This window comes from Oncorhynchus masou, chromosome 5 (assembly GCF_036934945.1).
Source record: "Oncorhynchus masou masou isolate Uvic2021 chromosome 5, UVic_Omas_1.1, whole genome shotgun sequence".
Classification (NCBI taxonomy): Eukaryota; Metazoa; Chordata; class Actinopteri; order Salmoniformes; family Salmonidae; genus Oncorhynchus; species Oncorhynchus masou.
The window spans coordinates 79,799,015-79,820,994 of NC_088216.1; the positions used below are offsets into that span (position 1 = coordinate 79,799,015).

A 21,980-nucleotide genomic window follows, 5' to 3' on the forward strand; every position below is an offset into this window, starting at 1 on the left:
GTCTGGGGCGGTGTGTCACAGCATCATCGGACTGAGCTTGTTGTCATTGCAGGCTTTCTCAATGCTGTGCGTTACATGGACGACATCCTCCTCCCTCATGTGGTACCTTCCTGCAGGCTCATCCTGACATGACCCCCCAGCATGACAATACCACCAGCAATAAAGTCCTTCTTTATATTCCAGAAAAGTCTGTTCAGTTGGCGCGTTTGATTGCGTAATCCACCGTTCCACTCGTTCAAAGGAATCCCAAAAGTTACCGGTAAACAAATCAAACAACATTTCTACTCAATCCTCAGGTACCCTAATATGTAAATAAACAATACAATTTAAGACGGAATGTAGTATGTTCAATACCGGAGATACATAATGCCCTCATTCACGCGCTCCACAAGAGTCCTAATAAGGGACACCTTGAAAACTCCAACTACTTGCTCATTTTTCAAAAACAACAAAAACAACAAGAATGAAACCCTTTCTAAAGACTGTTGACATCTAGTGGAAGCCATAGGAACTGCAATCTGGGAGGAAATCTTTTGAATATCCCATGACCTAAAAAAAAAATATTTTCGGGATGGATTCTCCTCTGGTTCTCTCCTGCCATATCAGTTCTGTTATACTCACAAACCTTTTAACAGTTTTAGAATCTTCAGAGTGTTTGCTATCCAATGCTACCAATTATATGCATATCCTAGCTTCTGGGCTTGAGTAAGAGGGGGTTTACTTTGGGAAAATCAGTCATCCGAACTTCCAAATACTGCCCCCTAATGCAGCTGGTGGCCACACCAGATACTGACTTTTACTTTTGCTTTGACCCCCCTCCTGCCCCCTCCCTTTGTTCAGGGACACATTCTTCCATTTCTGTTAGTCAGGTCTGTGGAACTTGTTCAGTTTATGTATCCATTGTTGAATCTTGTTATGTTCTTACAAATATTTAGGATAATCTAGACAGGTAATGCATCACATATTTCCTCATGATATCATCTGTAAATTGGCATTTTTATAAATACACTATAAATACACACAAAATTATGTGGACACCCCTTCAAATGAGTGGATTCGGCTATTTCAGCCACACCTTTGCTGACAGGTGTATAAAATAGACCCCTCAGCCATGCAATCCCGACTCTATTCTCTGTATATATCAATGATGTTGCTCTTGCTGCGGGCGATTCCCTGATCCACCTCTACGCAGACGACACCATTCTATTTACTTCCGGCCCGTACTTGGACACTGTGCTATCTAACCTCCAAACGAGCTTCAATGCCATACAACACTCCTTCCGTGGCCTCCAACTGCTCTTAAACACTAGTAAAACCAAATGCATGCTTTTCAACCGATCACTGCCTGCACCAGCATGCATGCCCGACGAGCATCACCACCCTGGATGGTTCCGACCTTGAATATGTGGACTGTAAACTCTCCTCCCAGACTCATATCAAACATCTCCAATCGAAAATCAAATCAAGAGTCGGCTTTCTATTCCGCAACAAAGCCTCCTTCACTCACGCCGCCAAACTTACCCTAGTAAAACTGACTATCCTACCGATCCTCGACTTCGGCGATGTCATCTACAAAATTGCTTCCAACACTCTACTCAGCAAACTGGATGCAGTTTATCACAGTGCCATCCGTTTTGTCACTAAAGCAACTTATGCCACCCACCACTGCGACTTGTATGCTCTAGTCGGCTGGCCCTCGCTACATATTCGTCACCAGACCCACTGGCTCCAGGTCATCTACAAGTCCATGCTAGGTAAGGCTCCGCCTTATCTCAGTTCACTGGTCACGATGACAACACCCATCCGTAGCACGCGCTCCAGCAGGTGTATCTCAATGATCATCCCTAAAGCCAACACCTCATTTGGCCGCCTTTCGTTCCAGTACTCTGCTGCCTGTGACTGGAACGAATTGCAAAAATCCCTGAAGTTGGAGACTTTTATCTCCCTCAACAACTTCAAACATGTGCTATCTGAGCAGCTAACCGATCGCTGCAGCTGTACATAGTCTATTGGTAAATAGCCCACCCATTTTCACCTACCTCATCCCCACACTGTTTTTATTTATTTACTTTTCTGCTCTTTTGCACACCAGTATCTCTACCTGTACATGACCATCTGATCATTTATCACTCCAGTGCTAATCTGCAAAATTGTAATTATTCGCCTACCTCCTCATGCCTTTTGCACACAATGTATATAGACTCCCCTTTTTTGTACTGTGTTATTGACTTGTTAATTGTTTACATTTAAGTCATTTTGTCTGACAAACTTTACAAAAACAACAAATGAGAACTTGTTCTCAACTAGTCTGTCTGGTTAAATAAAGTGAAATAAAATAAAAAACTAAAAAAATCTCTGTAGACAAACATTGGCAGTAGAATACCTTACTGAAGAAGCTCAGTGACTTAAAAATGGTTCCCAATCAGGATGCCACATTTCCAACAAGTCAGTTCATCAAATTTCTGCCCTGCTTGAGAGCCCTGGTCAACTGTACAGTGCTCTTATTGTGAAGTAAACACCTAGATGGTAAACAACAGCTCAAAAGCCCTAGACAGTACAAAAAGTTACAAACACCCTGGAACAACGTCTAAGCAAAAACTGTTTGTCAGGGCAATCTGAAATGGGTTTAACATGGCCGAGTTTGCCACACACAAGCCAAAATCACCATGTGCTATTTCAGGCGAAAGCAAAGAATATGTAAAGGTCACTGGACTCAGTGGAAACGCACTCACAAAGGTGATGAATCACGCATCACTAAAGCCTAATCAGAGCGTTGGACTAGGGAAGGGTCCGGGAAGTTTTCCCGAGCTGACAAGGTGTGGTTCTGCCCCTGAACAGGCAGTTAACCCAGTTCCTAGGCCGTCATTGAATATAAGAATTTGTTCTTAACCGGACTTGACTAGTAAAATAAAGGTAAAAAAATCTACCAGTGCGATGGACCTCTGGATCTGAGGGTTTGACAGATGCCAGGAGAATGCTACCTGCCCCAATGGATAGTGCCAACTGTAATGTTTGGTAGACAATTTTGTGCTTCCAACTTTTTGGCAGCAGCTTGGGGAAGGCCATTTCCTCAGCATTACAATGCCTGCGAGGATCCCTAGAGCGAGGTCCATGACATAAATGGTTTGTTGAGATCCGTGTGAAAGAACTTGACTGGCCTGCAAAGAACCCTGCAATAAAATGCAAATTAATTCTTAAAAATCATACAATGTGATTTTCTGGATTTTTGTTTTAGACTCTCACAGTTGAAGTGTATCTATGATAAAAAAATTACAGACTTACATGCTTCGGATAGGAAAACCTGTAAAATCATCAGTGTATCAAATACTTGTTCTCCCCACTGTAAATGATTATAAACTAGGTGGTTCGAGCCCAGAATGCTCTGGATTGGCTAAAATCCATGTTATCAGACGGTATACCACTGGTATAACAAAACGTTTATTTTTACTGCTCTAATCAGGTTGGTAACCAGTTTATAGTAGCAATAAGGCACCTCGGGATTTTGTGAATTTAGCCAATATACCACAGCAAAGACTGTGTCCAGGACTGGGTACTAAGAACAGCCCGGACCGGTATACTGGACAGCATAACACGCTCCTCGGGCTTATTGCTTAAATATCCTATTTGAAGTGAAACAAACATAAGGTTTTTGCTTTTAATTTGTTATTGACAATATACATTTATGGACTTAGTAGTCAATGCACCTCTGGGGCACGTTCAGCAGGATGCAATGTATTGGAACGTTCAGATAGAAATAGACTATGTGAACAAACATGCCTCTCCGGCATGTTTATCACACTGCTCTATTCATGGAATTTCTATCTGGTGGGTTATTCTGTCACGATCGTCGCAGTGAGGAGACCAAAGCACAGCGTGATGTGAATACATTCTATATTTAATGAAGAAAGAACACGAAAACAAACTTACAAAAACAACAAAGGAACGTGACGCTATATATAAACAGTGCAGACACAGGCAACTAGACATAGACAATAACCCACGAAATACCCAAAGAAGAAGTCTGCCTAAAAATGGTTCCCAATCAGAGACAACGATGACCAGCTTTTCTCTAATTGAGAACCAATCTAGGCAACCACAGCCATACATAAACACCTAGATGGTAAACAACCCCATAAACCTACAAAATCCCTAGACAGTACAAAAACACATACATCACCCATGTCACAACCTGACCTAACCAAAATATAAGAATACTCAGGTCAGGGCAATCTGCAAGGTTTAACAAAGTTTGGCAACTAACCAAAATATATAAAGAAAACAAAGAATATTTAGGTCAGGGCGTGACAGTACCCGCACACAAAGGTGCGGACTCCGGCCGCAAAACCTAATCAGACGGGGAGGGTCCGGGAGAGCCTTTTTCACGGCGGCAGGTGTGGGACGTGGACCCTGCTCTACCTCAGTCCCTCGCAGCGGGCCCCGGACTGAAGATCATCATAGAGAGCGCCACTGGATGGAAAGGCACCTCTGGACTGAGGAGCGGCTCTGGCAGCACCGAACAGGAGGGAGATTCTAGTATCGCCGGCATGACAGGCGGCTCTGGCGGCTCCTGGCTGGCTAGCGGCTCTGGCGGCTCCTGGCTGGCTAGCGGGAGACTCTGGAGGATCCGGACTGGAGGGAGACTCTGGCGGCTCCTGACTGGCTAGCGGGAGACTCTGGCGGATCCGGACTGGAGGGAGACTCTGGCGGATCCGGACTGGAGGGAGACTCTGGCGGATCCGGACTGGAGGGAGGCTCTGGCGGATCCGGACTGGAGGGAGACTCTGGCGGATCCGGACTGGAGGGAGGCTCTGGCGGATCCGGACCGGAGGGAGGCTCTGGCGGATCTGGACTGGGTACTGTTGCCGGATGCTCTGGACTGGGTACTGTAGCCGGACGGTCTGGACAGGGTACTGTAGCCAGACGCTCTGGACAGGGTACTGTAGCCAGACGCTCTGGACTGAATACTGTAGCCGGACTGGGTACTGTAGCCGGACAGGCATCGGACAGCTAACACGCTCCTCAGGGCGAATGCCATGCATCCTACGCCAAATCAACAGGTCTCTCTCTTCTTGCTCTGCCTTGGGGCGGCGATATTCCCCTGGTTATGCCCAGGGTCCTCCGCTATCCAGAATTTCCTCATGTGATCGCTGCTGCTGCCTTTTATCACACTGCTTGGTTCTTTTATGGTGGGTTATTCTGTCACGATCGTTGCAGTGAGGAGACCAAAGCGCAGCGTGATGTGAATACATGTTCTATATTTAATGAATAAAGAACACTAAAACAAACTTACAAAACAACAAATGAGACACTATATATATATAAACAGTGCAGACATAGACAATAACCCACGAAATACCCAAAGAAGATGGCTGCCTAAATATGGTTCCCAATCAGAGACAATGATGAACAGCTGCCTCTAATTGAGAACCAATCTAGGCAACCACAGACATACATACATACACACCTAGATGGTAAACAACCCCATAAACCTACAAAAACCCCTAGACAGTACAAAAACACATACATCACCCATGTCACAACCTGACCTAACCAAAATATAAGAATACTCAGGTCAGGGCAATCTGCAAGGTTTAACAAAGTTTGGCAACTTAACGTGGCCCTTGATATGATGAGTGTGACAACCCACCAGTACTTATCAGCTAACTGGTATATGTCTCTCTGTAGTGCTATCGAGGAAGTACTGCATGTCCTGGTCTGTTGCTGACAAAGCCTGCTAATGAAGTCTACACAGCAAAAAAAAGGCTTTGCTTATAATCAAAGGCTGAAGTCAATCTTCAATAAACAGTCCCACAACAAAGCTTTGATAAAAAATAATTAATCTAAGGTCAGCTTATTTGTCAAGTACAAATTAAGCTACCATATAAAATTGACAATACATTAAAGTCAGAGTTTAACATACAACAAGCTCCCTACTTTTTGCTGAGATTCCCTCAGGCAGTATTGTGTCAGCTTATCATTTAAACCACAGCTGCCATCAGACTGAAATGAAGGAAACCAGCACCTTTTAGGGTTAAACTTGATCAAAAGTTTCTGGAAACAGTTTAGTCTTCTACATTCGGATGTAGTTACATACATTTGTATGTACAAGTGTAAAAAGGTTAGCAAATTATCAAAAAAGCAACAGAAAGTTGCTGATGATAAACCCAGCAAAGACCATTGGACATCAATTTTCCCACTAATAATTTGAGATAAAAATTAAAGTAACTTTTTAAATTTAATGTTACATATTCATACCAAATGTACATCAATTTTTGCTCTAGTTTGTAGTCAGTGGTTAATATTTTTTTCTTGATGATTCATCTACAATCTGTGATCATATATCATACATAATATCACAACCATTTTATTCTAACTGACTTTGATTACTGTAGCCTAGTGGTTAGAGCGTTGCACTAGGAACCGGAAGGTTGCGAGTTCAAACCCCCGAACTGACAAGGTACCAATCTGTCGTTCTGCCCCTGAACAGGCAGTTAACCCACTGTTCCCAGGCCGTCATTGAAAATAAGAATTTGTTCTTAACTGACTTGCCTGGTTAAATAAAGGTAAAATAAAACATGCAATAGTCAACCTCTGTCTTCTCTTATCACGTCACGTCCAGAGAATCGGTCAGTCTGGTATTTCACCCCATTCCAGGCCTCGACTCTTTCTCCAAGTTGATTATCATAACCAATGCACATATCATTCATCTAATCTCCTTATTTATCTTTGGCAGCAACTACAGAGTTTTACAAGCGTCATCAAGACAGTCAGCTTACAACATTTACATTAGCAGCAACACAACAAGAGCAACAAAACACTGCTGCCTACACAATGTCCTTAAATGTAGGCAACATTGAGTTTCCTAATGTACTGGGATAGAAAAAGTTGTTGAACCATTTACCTTTACCTCCATGTCCTTCTCCATCCCCCTCTCCGGCACCTGCTCCGGCACCTGCTCCGGCTCCTGCAGCATCCTTCTCTGCTTGGGCCCGTCTGGCTGCATCCGCAGCATCCTTCTCTGCTTGGGCCCGTCTGGCTGCATCCGCAGCGTCCTGCTCTGCTTGGGCCCGTCTGGCTGCATCCGCAGCGTCCTTCTCTGCTTGGGCCCGTCTGGCTGCATCCGCAGCATCCTTCTCTGCTTGGGCCCGTCTGGCTGCATCCGCAGGGTCCATCTCTGCTTGGGCCCGTCTGGCTGCATCCGCAGCATCCTTCTCTGCTTGGGCCCGTCTGGCTGCATCCGCAGCATCCTTCTCTGCTTGGGCCCGTCTGGCTGCATCCGCAGCATCCTTCTCTGCTTGGGCCCGTCTGGCTGCATCCGCAGCATCCTTTTCCTTCTGCAGCTTAGCTGACTGCTCTGCGGCTATCTTAGCCAGGTTCTCTCCTCCACCACCAGCCGTGGTGGTTTTACGGGACGCTTTTCCCCCACGCATGTTTGGGTCATTATCGGCTGAGTGAACAGGGACATGGAAAGAGGGGTTTAAGTTCAAGTATAAGGCTTCCTGTTTATGTTAGTTTTTGCTCATAAAATATTGTATCACAGTTGTCCCACCTTCCACAATAAGCCAAGCGTTGCAGGAGGTAATGCCAGCCATGGCAGTGTAGACTCCTTTGTCGACTTGGGCACAATCTTTCACTTTTAAGCTGTGAATGAGGTGGTCTTCTGACACAGTGATGTCAAACTTGTCCCCTTGTGCGAGAGGGATGTTCTTTCCAGTCCACACAATCTTTTGGAAGGGGTGGGACAAGACACACTCAAACATGGCATCCTCTCTCTCCTTAGCCTTCACCTCCTGAATCTTGACAACAAACTCCACTGGTATAACTGTAGAGGGAAAGACAGTACGATATTGGTGGGAAACATTTCTCTCAAACATTCCTAAAGAATAATCAAATGATATACTGTGTTACAGTTGCTAAGTTTGTCATACAGAAAGGTAGGAGAAGACACTCTTACTCTTAAAGTCAGTTGAGAAACAATTGGCATCCTCAACGTCCACCTGGTACAACCCAGCGTCGTCTGGCATCAGGTCATTGATGCTAAAGATATACTTTTTGCCAATTTTGTTTAGGTTGTGCTTCCCGCTGCCGTCGTCAGAATAGGGAACCATTACCCCATCCTTTTGGGCAGAAAAGTCAAACACATTATGCACTTCGTAACATATTTTGTGAATAATTTAGCTTATCACTGGCTTCCATGGTGGGAGGGAGGACGTACCTTGAATAGGAAAATCTGACTGTTGGGATTCTTTAGTTCCATGTCCAGTTCAAACTCTGCTGAACCATCTGTTTTCACCTCAATATGTTTAAGATTTTCAAGTTTTTCAACAACCTATGCAATTGAAAGAGAGGATCAGGATAGTCTAAAGCAGGAGGGTAAATTATTACCCACAAGGTATAGTAATCTGTAAATTGATTGTCTTGTTGCATCATCGCTGATACCTTTGCCTGTTCCTCCTCTCTCTCTTTCTTCTTTAAGTTCAGCTGCTTCAGCATCCAGCGGAAGTCACTGACTCCATACTCCATACAGACCTTCTCGTAGTCCTTCTTAGGTGAGCTCAGCAACACCTCCCAGAACTTTGGATCAATCTCTCCCTCCTTCTTCTTTAGTTGTGGTTTAGTTCGTACAACCCTTAAATGGGAATAGGAAGAGTTAAAACTCTGGAGAAACTAGTGGTTGGCCATCCTTATCTATTTGTCACAACACTATCCTTGATATGTCTGTCTGAAGTATAGTAAAAAAAAATGTTCTGGAAATGAATGAATGGTTTCCAAAAATGTACATGTCTACTCCCAAAACGGGACATGAAGTAATTGTTTCGGATATGTGTACTTGGAACAGTAATTTACTTCCTCTTAAGCATTTTTCTGAAATCCTCTGGTGCCGCTCTTTTTGGACCTAGAACGATTAAGAGTTAAAATAACCAGCCGGATAAATAGGTGATCTTGAATCTTCATACGCTAAGGAATTGTGTAATATTAGGATATACAATAATTTTCACACCTGTTGTCGCTTTCATCTTGAATCCAACTGAAAATAGAAAACAAAATATGTTTGTATTGCTAATAAAAAATGTTTTTTTATCAAGTGAACACAGTGCCATTTAAATTAATCATCCCAATGACATGAATCAATTCATTTCTCACCCTCAATAACATTCAAGGTGGCAGTGCAAACTGCTCTTCCATATTCATTGGCGGCAAAACATTTGTAGGTGTCAGCTTGTTCTGCTCTTACATTGGGTATCTGATGAAATGACAACATTGCAGTGAGATTTAACCCTACACTCGGCCGATACCACACCAGACATACTGTAGGTCTAGTGCTTTTAGAGAGAAATTTAATAGCAAGGCTTTCTAATGCATTGGCATCCTTGCACAATCACTTGTTTTTTCAGTGGAATAATTATTAGATAACGACAATTTAAAGGGTTGAAATTGTTGTGCGTGCTTTTAGCTTGCTGCTCCTACTTACCTCAAGGAAATATTCTTCCATAGTCTCATCATATCTACTGATATACTTCACTGGATCCTCCAGCGGGCCTTTGTTCCTGGCCCAGGTGATGTTTGGTTTAGGCACTCCGCTTACCATACTTTTGAAAAAGGCTAATTTACCTGAAAGCATAGATATGTGTATTGCACTATGAACATTAATGCTCTATTTAATTCTATACCTGAAAGTCACCAAATGTTAATGTACTCTGCTAGAAACAAAGTCTTCTTACAGCCCAGAAATCAAGTTTGTGCACGTCAGTTTATACAGTAACAAGAGACCCTACCCTCTTGGATCGTCAAAGCGATGGGCTTGCGGGTGAAGTCGGGGGTGGACATGCCCTCTGGTACTTCCTCCACAAACTGTGTTATCATAACTCCAGGGACTCTGGATCTTCTTTTAATAGCCACTGTTGAAGTCCGAAAACAAATACTCTCAGCTCGAAGTTGTTGTGAAGAAACAAGACAGAACAGCAACCAACATATAAGAAACATTTCCTGAATTAGAGAAATATTACAAAACATCGTGAATGTTTTGTGTAGGTCAGTAGTTTTTCACACCAGTTTTAAATAAAGTACACTCTTACACATCAATATTATACATGGGGCTGTATTACTTTGGTTGGCTGCGTTTGAAGGTGCATTTTAGTCATTCCTCCACAAGTGGTCAATATTTGATTTCTGAAGCAAAAATAAATGTGAAATGGAAAGATTGAAGTTATTCTAAATAAATGCATTGCTTTACATGGAAACAAATATAATACATAACCCCAGCGAATAATATTGGAAAAATATTTTGTTTAAAAAAACGTCAGTAAATCTTTAGATCATTGGTAGCAAATTCAAATAATATCCTTTATTTTAAATATTTTACTTGAAACTTTGTCCTGGAAAGGAACATTGTATCGTCACTTACTAATTAACATTCGGATGTCTTTAACGTTCATTTGTGTAATCGTTTGAAAAACCACAACAAAGTTCAGCCCTCCAGGACAGGGTTTTCAGTAACAATCAGGATAATCTTCAATCAACATAAATCTTTGGCGGATTGGGGGATTGTGTTTGGAGCATTAATTATGTGTGCACCAGTTTTGTTCTCCACCATCCTGAAGTGATTTTTTAACCAGAGTGATTCTTTTAAAATATGATCACTGTAAACATGGCATGCATTGAGTTGAAGTACATTTCAGTAGTTTCCCAACGTCAACCTTCCTACCTTGACCCTGGGGCGCCCAGTCATCTTCTGCTAGTAAAAGCATATGCCGCACATGAATGGAGGCAGACAACAGAACAAAATGCTGACAAACTGGCACTGCTTGGTCTTCCCACTGGGCACAGATGTCAATTCAACGTCTATTTCTTTATGTCTATTCCACGTCTATTCCATTCTATTGAAATAACGTGGAAACAACGTTGGTTCGACCAGTGTGTGCCCAGTTCGTTAACACTGACAGAGAAGGCAGACATATTCTAAAATATGTCTCAGTGGGCTACACAGTGCATACAAAATACAAGAAGAGCTACAAATTATGACAAACAAGGTAAAAATAGGGACATTGTAGAAGCAGGCATTTCTAAAAGACATTTGCTAAAAGACAGACACAGGACATGTGGTAGAGGGTGCTCGTTGGGTAAAAATCTTCAATACACCCATTTTATAGCACTAAAATCTCCAAAACAATTTCTCAGTTCAAGCCTCTAAAAATATGTTATTTTACAGCACAATACAAATGACTCTGCCTGCCCAGCACATTGCTACCATTTTTCTTTTGTCAATGTTGGTCCCAATAGATAAAATATGGATTTGGCAGAGAGGAGAGATAGAGATGGTTGAAATCAAATTTCATAATACTTGATTGATTTCTTTAAGATTATCTTTAGGGTCCATTTATAATTTATCATCTGTTCCATCAATGAATGCTTCTGGATGACATTGCAATTATAATTCAGTATATTCAGTATATTTCAGTATATTTTCACACCAGTTTTAAGTGTACACTCTTACACTTCAATTGTATACATAGCGCTGTATTACATTGGTTGGCTGCTTTACAAGGTGCATTTTAGTCAACCGTCCACAAGAGGTCAACATTTCATTTCCACAGCAAAAAGAAAATAGAAACATTTATGTAATTCGAATAAAATGTATTGCTTATTTGCTTCACATGGGAACAAATTGAATACTTAACCCCAGTGAATAATATTGGAAGAATATTTTGTTCAAACGAGTGGAGTAAATATTTGTATCATTAGTAATTCAAATCATATACTTAATTTCAAATATTTAAAATTAACCTTGGCCCTGGAAATGAATATTTTCTTGTCACTTAGTCTTAGGCCATACAAATTTAATTATCAGTTTAACGGCTGTCCCGTTTCACATTTCTTAAAAATAAAATATAAAGTTGAGATGTTGTACTGACAAATTGCAAGATTATAGCAAAAATTACATTCTCAAGCTTCTAGTAAAGAGATACACAACTTCCTATCAGATTATGAAAAGCTACGTTTGCCTCAGACCCGGCCGGCACATGCTTTTAATGATGTTATTCCACTTTGACACCCATGGTGAATGGGGGTATCCCACACTAGGACTCACACCTGAATCACTGTGACTGCCATTACAAACCTTAGCCGTGACAACAAGAAGCTAGAATCTTTGACAAAGTTGCCTGATGTTGAATTTTACAAGGTGGTGCACTTTTTATTTTTTATTTTATTTGCTCCCACACATCACTTAATATGAACGTGAAATCAGCTAAACTGGTAATCAAGTTTGAATGGCCTTACTGATTAGTGTCATCATCAATTGAAAAACAGCAACATCAGAAAGTTCAGCCCACCCAAGACAGGGTTTACGGTAACAATCAGGATTATCAATTACATTATCAATTCCATTGATAATCATAAAATCACATTAATCTTTACAGGAGGATGGGGTATCATCAATAATGGGAGCACCGACTTCCTTCAGCACACTTGATTTTTTTCTACCCCGTCCTGAAGAGATTTTTTTTTTATCAGAGTGATTCTTTAAAATATGATCACTGTAAACATGGCATGGATCTTTAGGTTGCAGTGCGTTTCCAAAAGAGAATCTTCCTACCTTGACCCTGGGGCGCCCAGTCATCTTCTGCTAGTTAAAGCATATGACGCACATGAATGGAGACATACAATAGAACTAAGATACTGACAAACTGGCACAGCTTTGGCTTAACAATGACAGAGAAGGCACACTGACAGACATATGCTAAAATATATCACAGTGGGATACGCAATGTGTATAACATACAAGAAGAGCTACAACATATAACAAGCAATGTAAAAATAGGGACAGGTAGCACTACTTGAATTAATTCTAATTGTAATTTAATTGAAGCAGGCATTTTATAAATGCTAAAAGACAGATACAGGACATGTGTTAGAGGGTGCTGGTTGGGTAAAAGTTATTCATTACTGAAAATCTCCTAAACAATTTCCCAGTTCAAGCCTAGAAAAATGTTTTCTTTTACAGCACAATACTAATGACTGTTCCTGCAAACCACGTTGCATCTTGAGGTAACTTTCAGTGGTACCATATAAAATGTGTCTGCCTGAAGTCAGTGGTCCCAATAGATAAACAATGGATTGCCAGAGGGGAGAGACGGAGATGATTGATTTAATTTAGATTTAATTCGATCTCTTGTGTCATCCTAATCAGGGTTGCATTGTTAGGAGGTAGTCGTACCATCTTTTCCTGCAAGTACCTTGTCCTGTGTGGCTCAGTTGGTAGAGCATGGCAATTGTTGTGGGATCGATTCCCACAGTGGCCAGCACAAAAATGTATGCACTCACTAAGTTGCTCTGGATGAGAGCATCTACTAAAATGAAACGTAATGAAGTAAGGATGCTTCTCCAAATTATAATGTTTTTTCCTGCACCTTTATATTGCTTGTTTGAAGGGAAGTTCTTGGGACCATTGGACAAGATGAAAAAGTGCTCGGTTTGATGTCTACCAACATGTCCACACGTTTTGTTTGCAGGGCACCAGATGGTTCAGAAATATATAAGGATGTGTTTTGTTCTTCAAATAATGTCCAAAAGATTTGAGATTGACAGATGCAGAGATGGATGTGACCAAGATGCTTCAGAGGAACAAGCGGTGGAAGTCTGTTTCATATACTTGGCCAGAGTGTACAATATATTTATTTATAATTTTATTCTCATTAAATTTCTTTCCCAGTGGTTGTGGCACTTTCATTAACCTATCATATAAAGCGCTTAGCCTGCAATAACCCACTTATGTTAGCTTGAAAGATTAAACAAAGTCAGGGGGAACTTGAAGATGGATAGAGGATGGTCTTATATAGAAATGTGTTTTTAGTTATGTGTTTCTAGTTATTTCTATCTGCAGTAGGACCTTCATTTCCATGTTGCTGTACTCCTTTAAACTAAAAGTCATATTTGATATTGGGTGATTTGGATCAACCAAATGTAACCAATGTTTTGGCCGAAAGGTTAGAGAAGGTCAATTGTTATGTATCATACTTACCCTGCCCTGGTGGGGGCGCAGTTGCCCCTGGTATCTTCATACTGATATCTGGACTTGTTGAAGGCCAATTCAGAGAGTTAGAAAGCTGCTTATGTCTGAAAGAACATTGCATAAATATATACTTTTGTAATTCAGAAAATGATTCATACATTTTTCATAACACCTTACTTCTGTGGTAGGTTTTGTAAACTGATTTATAAATGAATTAGAGATTTGATTAGTGCAGGAACATACTCAGGATATTAGGTAGACATTAGACAGTCCCTCAATGCTATTTGCTCCGAGGTCATTCAGTTTCACATGTACATCCAGACCTGAATCCCTCTTATCGTGTCCTGTCCTGGTTGTCATGAGGTATCAACATGCCTCGAGACAGCCTTGACAGTCATCCAAGAGATGCTGGCACTATAAATGGGGAATATGAAACTTCACATGACGACGGACGACTGAATGACTCAGTGTAACTACCACGAGAGACTAATGGCTGTGCCAATAGTTTAATCACCCTAATACCAAATTTGGTAATGAGGCAATATTTGTGGCTCAAATATTTTGGGAATTGATAAAATAATGTCTATTACTACGTCTTTCATTTTAAGGTTGTGGAGTCCTTGTCCAGCAATCTTATAAAATAGGATACACATTATCTGAAGAATGGACTGAAGGCCTAGGGAAATGTGTGGTTTTGCTCTCCCAGTTCCCCATTATATTTGACCTTCAAAAATGATCACTATGACCAATAAAGTTATATTAAGATTGATTTGATATGTTGATATGTATTACGTCAGGAGTAATGCTAAACCAATGGTAAACACATTTATGGGATTCTCTATTTCAAGGGATCCTACTCAATCCATTTGTGTCCCTTGGGTAGCAAGCTCATAGGTCACATACCACATTAAACGATAGGCACACTGTCTATCAGAATGTAATAATGTCAATCATAGCAATAGAATCTTGAATAATGAAGAAATAATGTTTCATATTTGACAATAGAAACATTTGGTAATGCTTTCCATTATACACTCTTAGAACAAAGGGTTCCAAAAGGGTTCTCCGGCTATCCCCATAGGAACACCCTTTTTGGTTCCAGGTAGAACCTTCTGTGGAAAGAGTTCTACATGGCACTCAAAAGGGTTCAACCAGCAACCAAAAAGGGATATTCAAAGAGTTCTCCTATGGGGACACCCGAATAACCCTTTTAGGTTCTAGATAGCACCTTTATTTCTAAGAGTGTAGCGCTCTTCATTGACTTATTTCCATGTATTGTATTCCCATTGTTGTTCCGTAGAACTGGATTTAAAAAAAATGATGAGTACTAACAGCACCTAGGAACTCCAAATCATCCTAAGACATAATTTAAAAAATAATAATAATTTTAAAGGGTGGATCAGCTTAATATTGAGGAAAGAATGTTGCTTTCAATATAATTGCCTGCATCATTTCCAATCCCCCATATTTTTGGGGTAAATATATATATCCATACACACATGCATACATATACACATATATACATACACATACCTATATAGACATACATACTGCTAGGACATCATTTTTAAATCTCCAAGGATATAAAAATCCACAGATTCTCTAGTTGCGGTATTATTGGTATGTCCTATCCATGCAATATACAATCATGTCAACTGTGGTTACAATTATATCCAATGTTATGATATTAGACCTGTGAGCAATCTTTTCAGTCCAGGGAATGATTTAATCTTAAGGTTAAACAAAAAAAGAAAAGTAATCTAAAATCAGAAATACTGATATTCCTGAAAAAAGTCATTGTTTTCTATTGGTTGTAATATTGATTGGGGCTCCTGATTGGTGCAGCGGTCTAAGGCACTGCATCTCAGTGCTAGAGACGTCACTACAGACCCTGGTTTCTTTCCAGGCTGTATCACAACTGGCCCTGATTGGGAGTCCCCATAAGGTGGCGCACAATTTGCACAGCGTCGTCTGGCTTAGGGTTTTCCCTGGGTAGGCCATCATTATAAAGAATAATTTGTTCTTAACCGACTTGCCTAGTTAAATAAAGGTCAAATAAAACATATTCTTCACACTTTCAGAGTTTTACAAACAAATCTTAATAAACATTCATCTTAAAAGTTTAAAAGTTTTGTCTAGCAAGATAGTCTTCACTCTCATCCAATTATTCAATTATTAAATTCTACATTTTAAATGAATTGATATTCAAATGGTGCAGACCATGCCAGAACAGTATTGCTGAAACCTGAGGCTACACCAGTTAGCTAAGATTCTCATTCAATCATATCTGTCAACAACACCCGTAGAACATCTAGAGCTGGGCTCTCCAACACTGTTCCTGGAGAGGTTTTTCCTCCAGCCTCAGTTGTATCTAACCTGATTCCGTTTGTCAACCAGTTATTATTAGAATCAGGTGTGCTAGATTAGGAATAGGGATGGTAGCCCTTTAGGAACAGGTTAGGAGAGCTGTGAGCTAGAGGGTCGCACAATATAAGACCATACACACAGGGTACGTTGTCCCTTCAACGTCTAGTTTTGATTTACATTTGGTTGAGTCAACAAAGAATGTTGTTGGATTTAAGTTCAAAGTTGGGTGAAAAAAATATGAAATTCCCTGATGTTGATGACTTTTTTCAAATCCTATCAGTTTTCCACGTTGATTCAACGTCATCACATATACTTATTTTGGTTGAAATGACATGGAAACAACGTTGATTCAACTAGTTTGTGCCCAGTGGGTATTTACATTTATGCCATTTCAAATGCACCAGATCTAAGATCACTTAATCTTTCATGTAAAACTCTCAGTTGAAATCTAGTGTTAAGAGTTAAGCCACTGAATAAATATCAAGCCACGGGATTAAGTGAATGGCACAAACTCTTCCCTGGTGAGTGTGTGGGAAGCCCTCCCAGGTTCATCCTTGATCAAATAGTCCGAGCGGCAGTCTAGAAATTACTTACCTCCCAGTGGTAAGTCTTCTAAGCACTGCTCCTCTCCTTTAGCTCTGTCTTGGCTGTCTCCAATATTTCTGCACAGCCTCCTCCCTTTTGTTAGGTGATAAAATGGAACCCTTAGATACGCTCCATGTACTTACAGTAGACCCATCAGGAGTCACATGGCTAGTCATTTAGTAAATATAATTATATTGACGAGATGGGATCGGGTGGGGGGTTGTAACCCCTGCAGTTGTAACCACTACTGCTCCTTGAATTTGATCATGGATCAAATTGGCAATGTGAGAAGAACTTAGAGAATGCTGCAAGTGGGTGAACATCTTCACATATCCCCCAATCACTGTGGGATCAAGTTGAAAGCTGTACAATAGTACTCGACATATACCAGGTATACAGGATGCGGACATCATTGTAATAGCTTAGACATTCCAACAGAACAATAACAGCATGCCAAATTCCATTAGGACATTCCATGTCAGTTCATGACAGGTAATACACATCACCTCACTGCTAAGTCTGTAAATTACTTAATTACAAATACTTTAAAGTACTGTTTTGTAATAGCAGCAGGTAGCCTAGTGGTTAGCGTGTTGGACTAGTAACCGGAAGGTTGTTAGATTGAATCCCCGAGCTGACCAGGTAAAAATATGTTGTTCTGCCCCTGAACAAGGCAGTCAACCCACTGTTCCAAGGCTGTCATTAAACATTTGTTCTTAACTGACTTGCCTAGTTAAATAAAGGTAAAAACGTAGGTAGTTTTTGGAGGTATCTGTTCTTCACTTTTTATATTTTTGAAAACATTTACTTCACTACATTCCTAAAGAAAATAATGCACTTTTTACTCCATATAGTTTCCCTGACACCCAAAAGCACTTGTTACATTTTGAATGCTTCACTCACTTATCAAGATAACATCCATGCTCATCCCTACTTTCTCTGATCTGGCAGACTCACTAAACACATTCGTTTGTAAGTGATGTCTGAATGTTGGAGTCTGCCACTGCCTATCCATAATTAAATAACAACAAGAAAATGGTGCCGTCTGGTTTGCTTTAAATAAGGAATTTGAAAATAATGTGTACTTTTACTTTTGGTATTTAAGTATATTTTAGCAATTACATTGACTTTTGATACTTAAAATATATATTTATATATAAAAGTAAATGTATATAAAAGTATATATAAAAGCAAATACTTTTAGACTCTTACTCAAGTAGTATTTTATTGTGACTTTCACCTCTACTTGAGTCATTTTCTATTAAGGTATCTTTACTTTTAGTCAAGTATGAAAATAATGTGCTTTTTCCACCACTGAGGATTTATGGCTCCACAATGGGTATGTAATGATCTGCTATAGGTGACGGGCTAATAATTTACCTAAAGGCTTTGGACTTTCTGTTTCACAAGGTCTCAAGAAACACGATCGCTCAACTATGTAGTTTATTGGCTTGTAAATGTGAATGTGAGACTTTTTATTTGGATGGGAAAACATGTGATTCTAGTTAGTCTAAATATGAAGTAGCATATGGTTCTCCCACTTAGCAACAACAAAAATACCAATGTCAATATCCAGTGAGTGGGTTTAGATCAAGTTCAATGTCTCATACTGATCCTGATCTTGACCTAATAAAAAGACAACCATGTCTTGGCAAGGTGGCATGTGTTCATGGCTCTGAGGGGATTGGTTTCAAATTGACAGGTTTCACCAGGCTTGACATGCTCAGACAGCTTGAATAGCGTCAATGGCCAGACTGGCCTCATGAAAGGACATGCTGTGACCTAACAGCAGGGAAAAGAGGCATGACAGGAGACTGTCAACCGGTGAGAGTCAACAGGGCGGCAGTCAACCGCCACACACCCATAGACAATATAAAACACCTGTGACCTGGCAGTTGTCGTGTCTTTCGCTATGCCGGATTAAGTGATATGACATGCTATTCTATAAAATATTTTCTCCGTAATTACTATTACCTGATTGAGCTAATCATGTAAATGTAATTAACTAGAGAGTCGGGCACCACAAAATAATATTTATAGAGCTGTTATCTTCTGAATAAACTCTTAAAGACCTAGTAATATTTTACATCAATAGCAGTCAATATCAATCGTCACATCAATTCAGTTTCATCTGAAAGTTGTAAATTCTTTAATCTGCATGAACCCTGGATAACAAATTGAATCAGCAATACAAAATTGGGTTGAATTATTTATTTACTAAATACTAATCACACAGAATTACATCATTTACATTTACATTTAAGTCATTTAGCAGACGCTCTTATCCAGAGCGACTTACAAATTGGTGAATTCACCTTCTGACATCAGTGGAACAGCCACTTTACAATAGTGCATCTAAATCATTTAAGGGGGGTTGAGAGGGATTGCTTTATCCTATCCTAGGTATTCCTTGAAGAGGTGGGGTTTCAGGTGTCTCCGGAAGGTGGTGATTGACTCCGCTGTCCTGGCGTCGTGAGGGAGTTTGTTCCACCATTGGGGGGCCAGAGCAGCGAACAGTTTTGACTGGGCTGAGCGGGAACTGTACTTCCTCAGTGGTAGGGAGGCGAGCAGGCCAGAGGTGGATGAACGCAGTGCCCTTGTTTGGGTGTAGGGCCTGATCAGAGCCTGGAGGTACTGCGGTGCCGTTCCCCTCACAGCTCCGTAGGCAAGCACCATGGTCTTGTAGCGGATGCGAGCTTCAACTGGAAGCCAGTGGAGAGAGCGGAGGAGCGGGGTGACGTGAGAGAACTTGGGAAGGTTGAACACCAGACGGGCTGCGGCGTTCTGGATGAGTTGTAGGGGTTTAATGGCACAGGCAGGGAGCCCAGCCAACAGGGAGTTGCAGTAATCCAGACGGGAGATGACAAGTGTCTGGATTAGGACCTGCGCCGCTTCCTGTGTGAGGCAGGGGCGTACTCTGCGGATGTTGTAGAGCATGAACCTACAGGAACGGGCCACCGCCTTGATGTTAGTTGAGAACGACAGGGTGTTGTCCAGGATCACGCCAAGGTTCTTAGCGCTCTGGGAGGAGGAAACAATGGAGTTGTCAACCGTGATGGCGAGATCATGGAACGGGCAGTCCTTCCCCGGGAGGAAGAGCAGCTCCGTCTTGCCGAGGTTCAGCTTGAGGTGGTGATCCGTCATCCACACTGATATGTCTGCCAGACATGCAGAGATGCGATTCGCCACCTGGTCATCAGAAGGGGGAAAGGAGAAGATTAATTGTGTGTCGTCTGCATAGCAATGATAGGAGAGACCATGTGAGGTTATGACAGAGCCAAGTGACTTGGTGTATAGCGAGAATAGGAGAGGGCCTAGAACAGAGCCCTGGGGGACACCAGTGGTGAGAGCGCGTGGCGAGGAGACAGATTCTCGCCACGCCACCTGGTAGGAGCGACCTGTCAGGTAGGACGCAATCCAAGCGTGGGCCGCACCGGAGATGCCCAACTCGGAGAGGGTGGAGAGGAGGATCTGATGGTTCACAGTGTCGAAGGCAGCCGATAGGTCTAGAAGGATGAGAGCAGAGGAGAGAGAGTTAGCTTTAGCAGTGCGGAGCGCCTCCGTGATACAGAGAAGAGCAGTCTCAGTTGAATGACTAGTCTTGAAACCTGACTGATTTGGATCAAGAAGGTCATTCTGAGAGAGATAGCGGGAGAGCTGGCCAAGGACGGCACGTTCAAGAGTTTTGGAGAGAAAAGAAAGAAGGGATACTGGTCTGTAGTTGTTAACATCGGAGGGATCGAGTGTAGGTTTTTTCAGAAGGGGTGCAACTCTCGCTCTCTTGAAGACGGAAGGGACGTAGCCAGCGGTCAGGGATGAGTTGATGAGCGAGGTGAGGTAAGGGAGAAGGTCTCCGGATTACACATACACACAATTAATCATAACTTGATTACAAATTGCGTCATAAAGGGAAACGTCCCTTGCGGGCGGAACAGATATGACAGCTTGTTACACAAAGGAAAAGGGCTGGGTTTATGTGAAAGAGCGGGAATACTGAGGGACACAGGGAGAAGCTGTGCTATTGTAAATACAGTATCTTATGCATTCTAAATTACCGCCCATTTGGAAAAGGAAAATGCAAAAAATATTTACTCTGAGCTGCGCTTCAGTAGGTTGGTGGTAGATGGAAGACCGTGTTGACAAACCGAGTCCTCTGTCCTTTGAAGAATGTCTCTGGTGGTCAATTGGATAAGTTGTGGTAACGTCGTTGTGTGAGAGACGGGATACTCTATCTGTTCCTTCCTAACCTGCGTTTGCAGCTGCGGTTGCTAACTCAACGGCTAGGAGATATCACTTCTGTAGTGAATTAGAGTTCAAAGTTCATACCATTCGCAACCAAAGCTCACGCTGATGTTGGCTTCGTTCTGCAGTTATTATCTGAACCATTCTGACATAGGACTGTCATCCTACATTCCCGGAACAGGAAGTTATGTTGTCGTCAAGGCTTTATATAGGAAGGGAGAAAAGAGGTGTGTTTCATAGTTTACAACCTCTGTCTCTTCACGTGGGCGGGCCACTGAGTGAGCAGCCCTATCTAATGAAAACCCACATCTCACATTTTAGAAGCTAAAATCACATTTCATCTCATCACAAGTAATTTCATATTCAAACATTTAAATTGAACAACAATTCCATGTGAATCCGATAACTCTGATGTGTAGACTTTCCACTGTAGAGTTTATGTCATCTTATCATTGATGAGAATGTCTCGGATGACAACCGAACTGACATCATATTCTTAAGTACCACCGCATATGTTCAATTGTTCGGATTACCAGAATATAGTTAATTTCCCCCCCACCTACTGATGTTCCCAGAATCTCTATGTTCACCAAGGGTTTTGCAAATGTAATCTCAGTAGGGTAGAGAGAGGAAAAAGGGGGGAAGAGGTATTTATGACTGTCGTAAACCTACCCCCCCAGGCCAACGTCATGACACAGTGAACACAGCAACGGTCTACCACCATAGCACATTGCCTAGGGACGAAACAAAAACAGCTGTTTGTTCATTGATTCCA

General features: G+C 41.4%; 1 protein-coding gene across 1 annotated transcript in view; it reads right to left on the minus strand.

The window, feature by feature from the left end:
• Positions 1 to 14,060, minus strand: part of LOC135529966 (immunoglobulin-like and fibronectin type III domain-containing protein 1) — a 30,317-nt gene extending 16,257 nt beyond the window's left edge. The window contains exons 1-11 of the mRNA XM_064958369.1: positions 14,021 to 14,060; positions 9,777 to 9,899; positions 9,473 to 9,612; positions 9,145 to 9,244; positions 9,002 to 9,028; positions 8,848 to 8,896; positions 8,440 to 8,629; positions 8,216 to 8,329; positions 7,955 to 8,117; positions 7,550 to 7,822; positions 6,908 to 7,447 (exon numbers count right to left, since the gene is read on the minus strand). Coding sequence (XP_064814441.1) covers positions 6,908 to 7,447; positions 7,550 to 7,822; positions 7,955 to 8,117; positions 8,216 to 8,329; positions 8,440 to 8,629; positions 8,848 to 8,896; positions 9,002 to 9,028; positions 9,145 to 9,244; positions 9,473 to 9,612; positions 9,777 to 9,899; positions 14,021 to 14,060 — 1,759 coding nt within the window. The remainder of the gene's footprint in view (positions 1 to 6,907; positions 7,448 to 7,549; positions 7,823 to 7,954; positions 8,118 to 8,215; positions 8,330 to 8,439; positions 8,630 to 8,847; positions 8,897 to 9,001; positions 9,029 to 9,144; positions 9,245 to 9,472; positions 9,613 to 9,776; positions 9,900 to 14,020) is intronic.
• Positions 14,061 to 21,980: the final 7,920 nt, after the last annotated feature.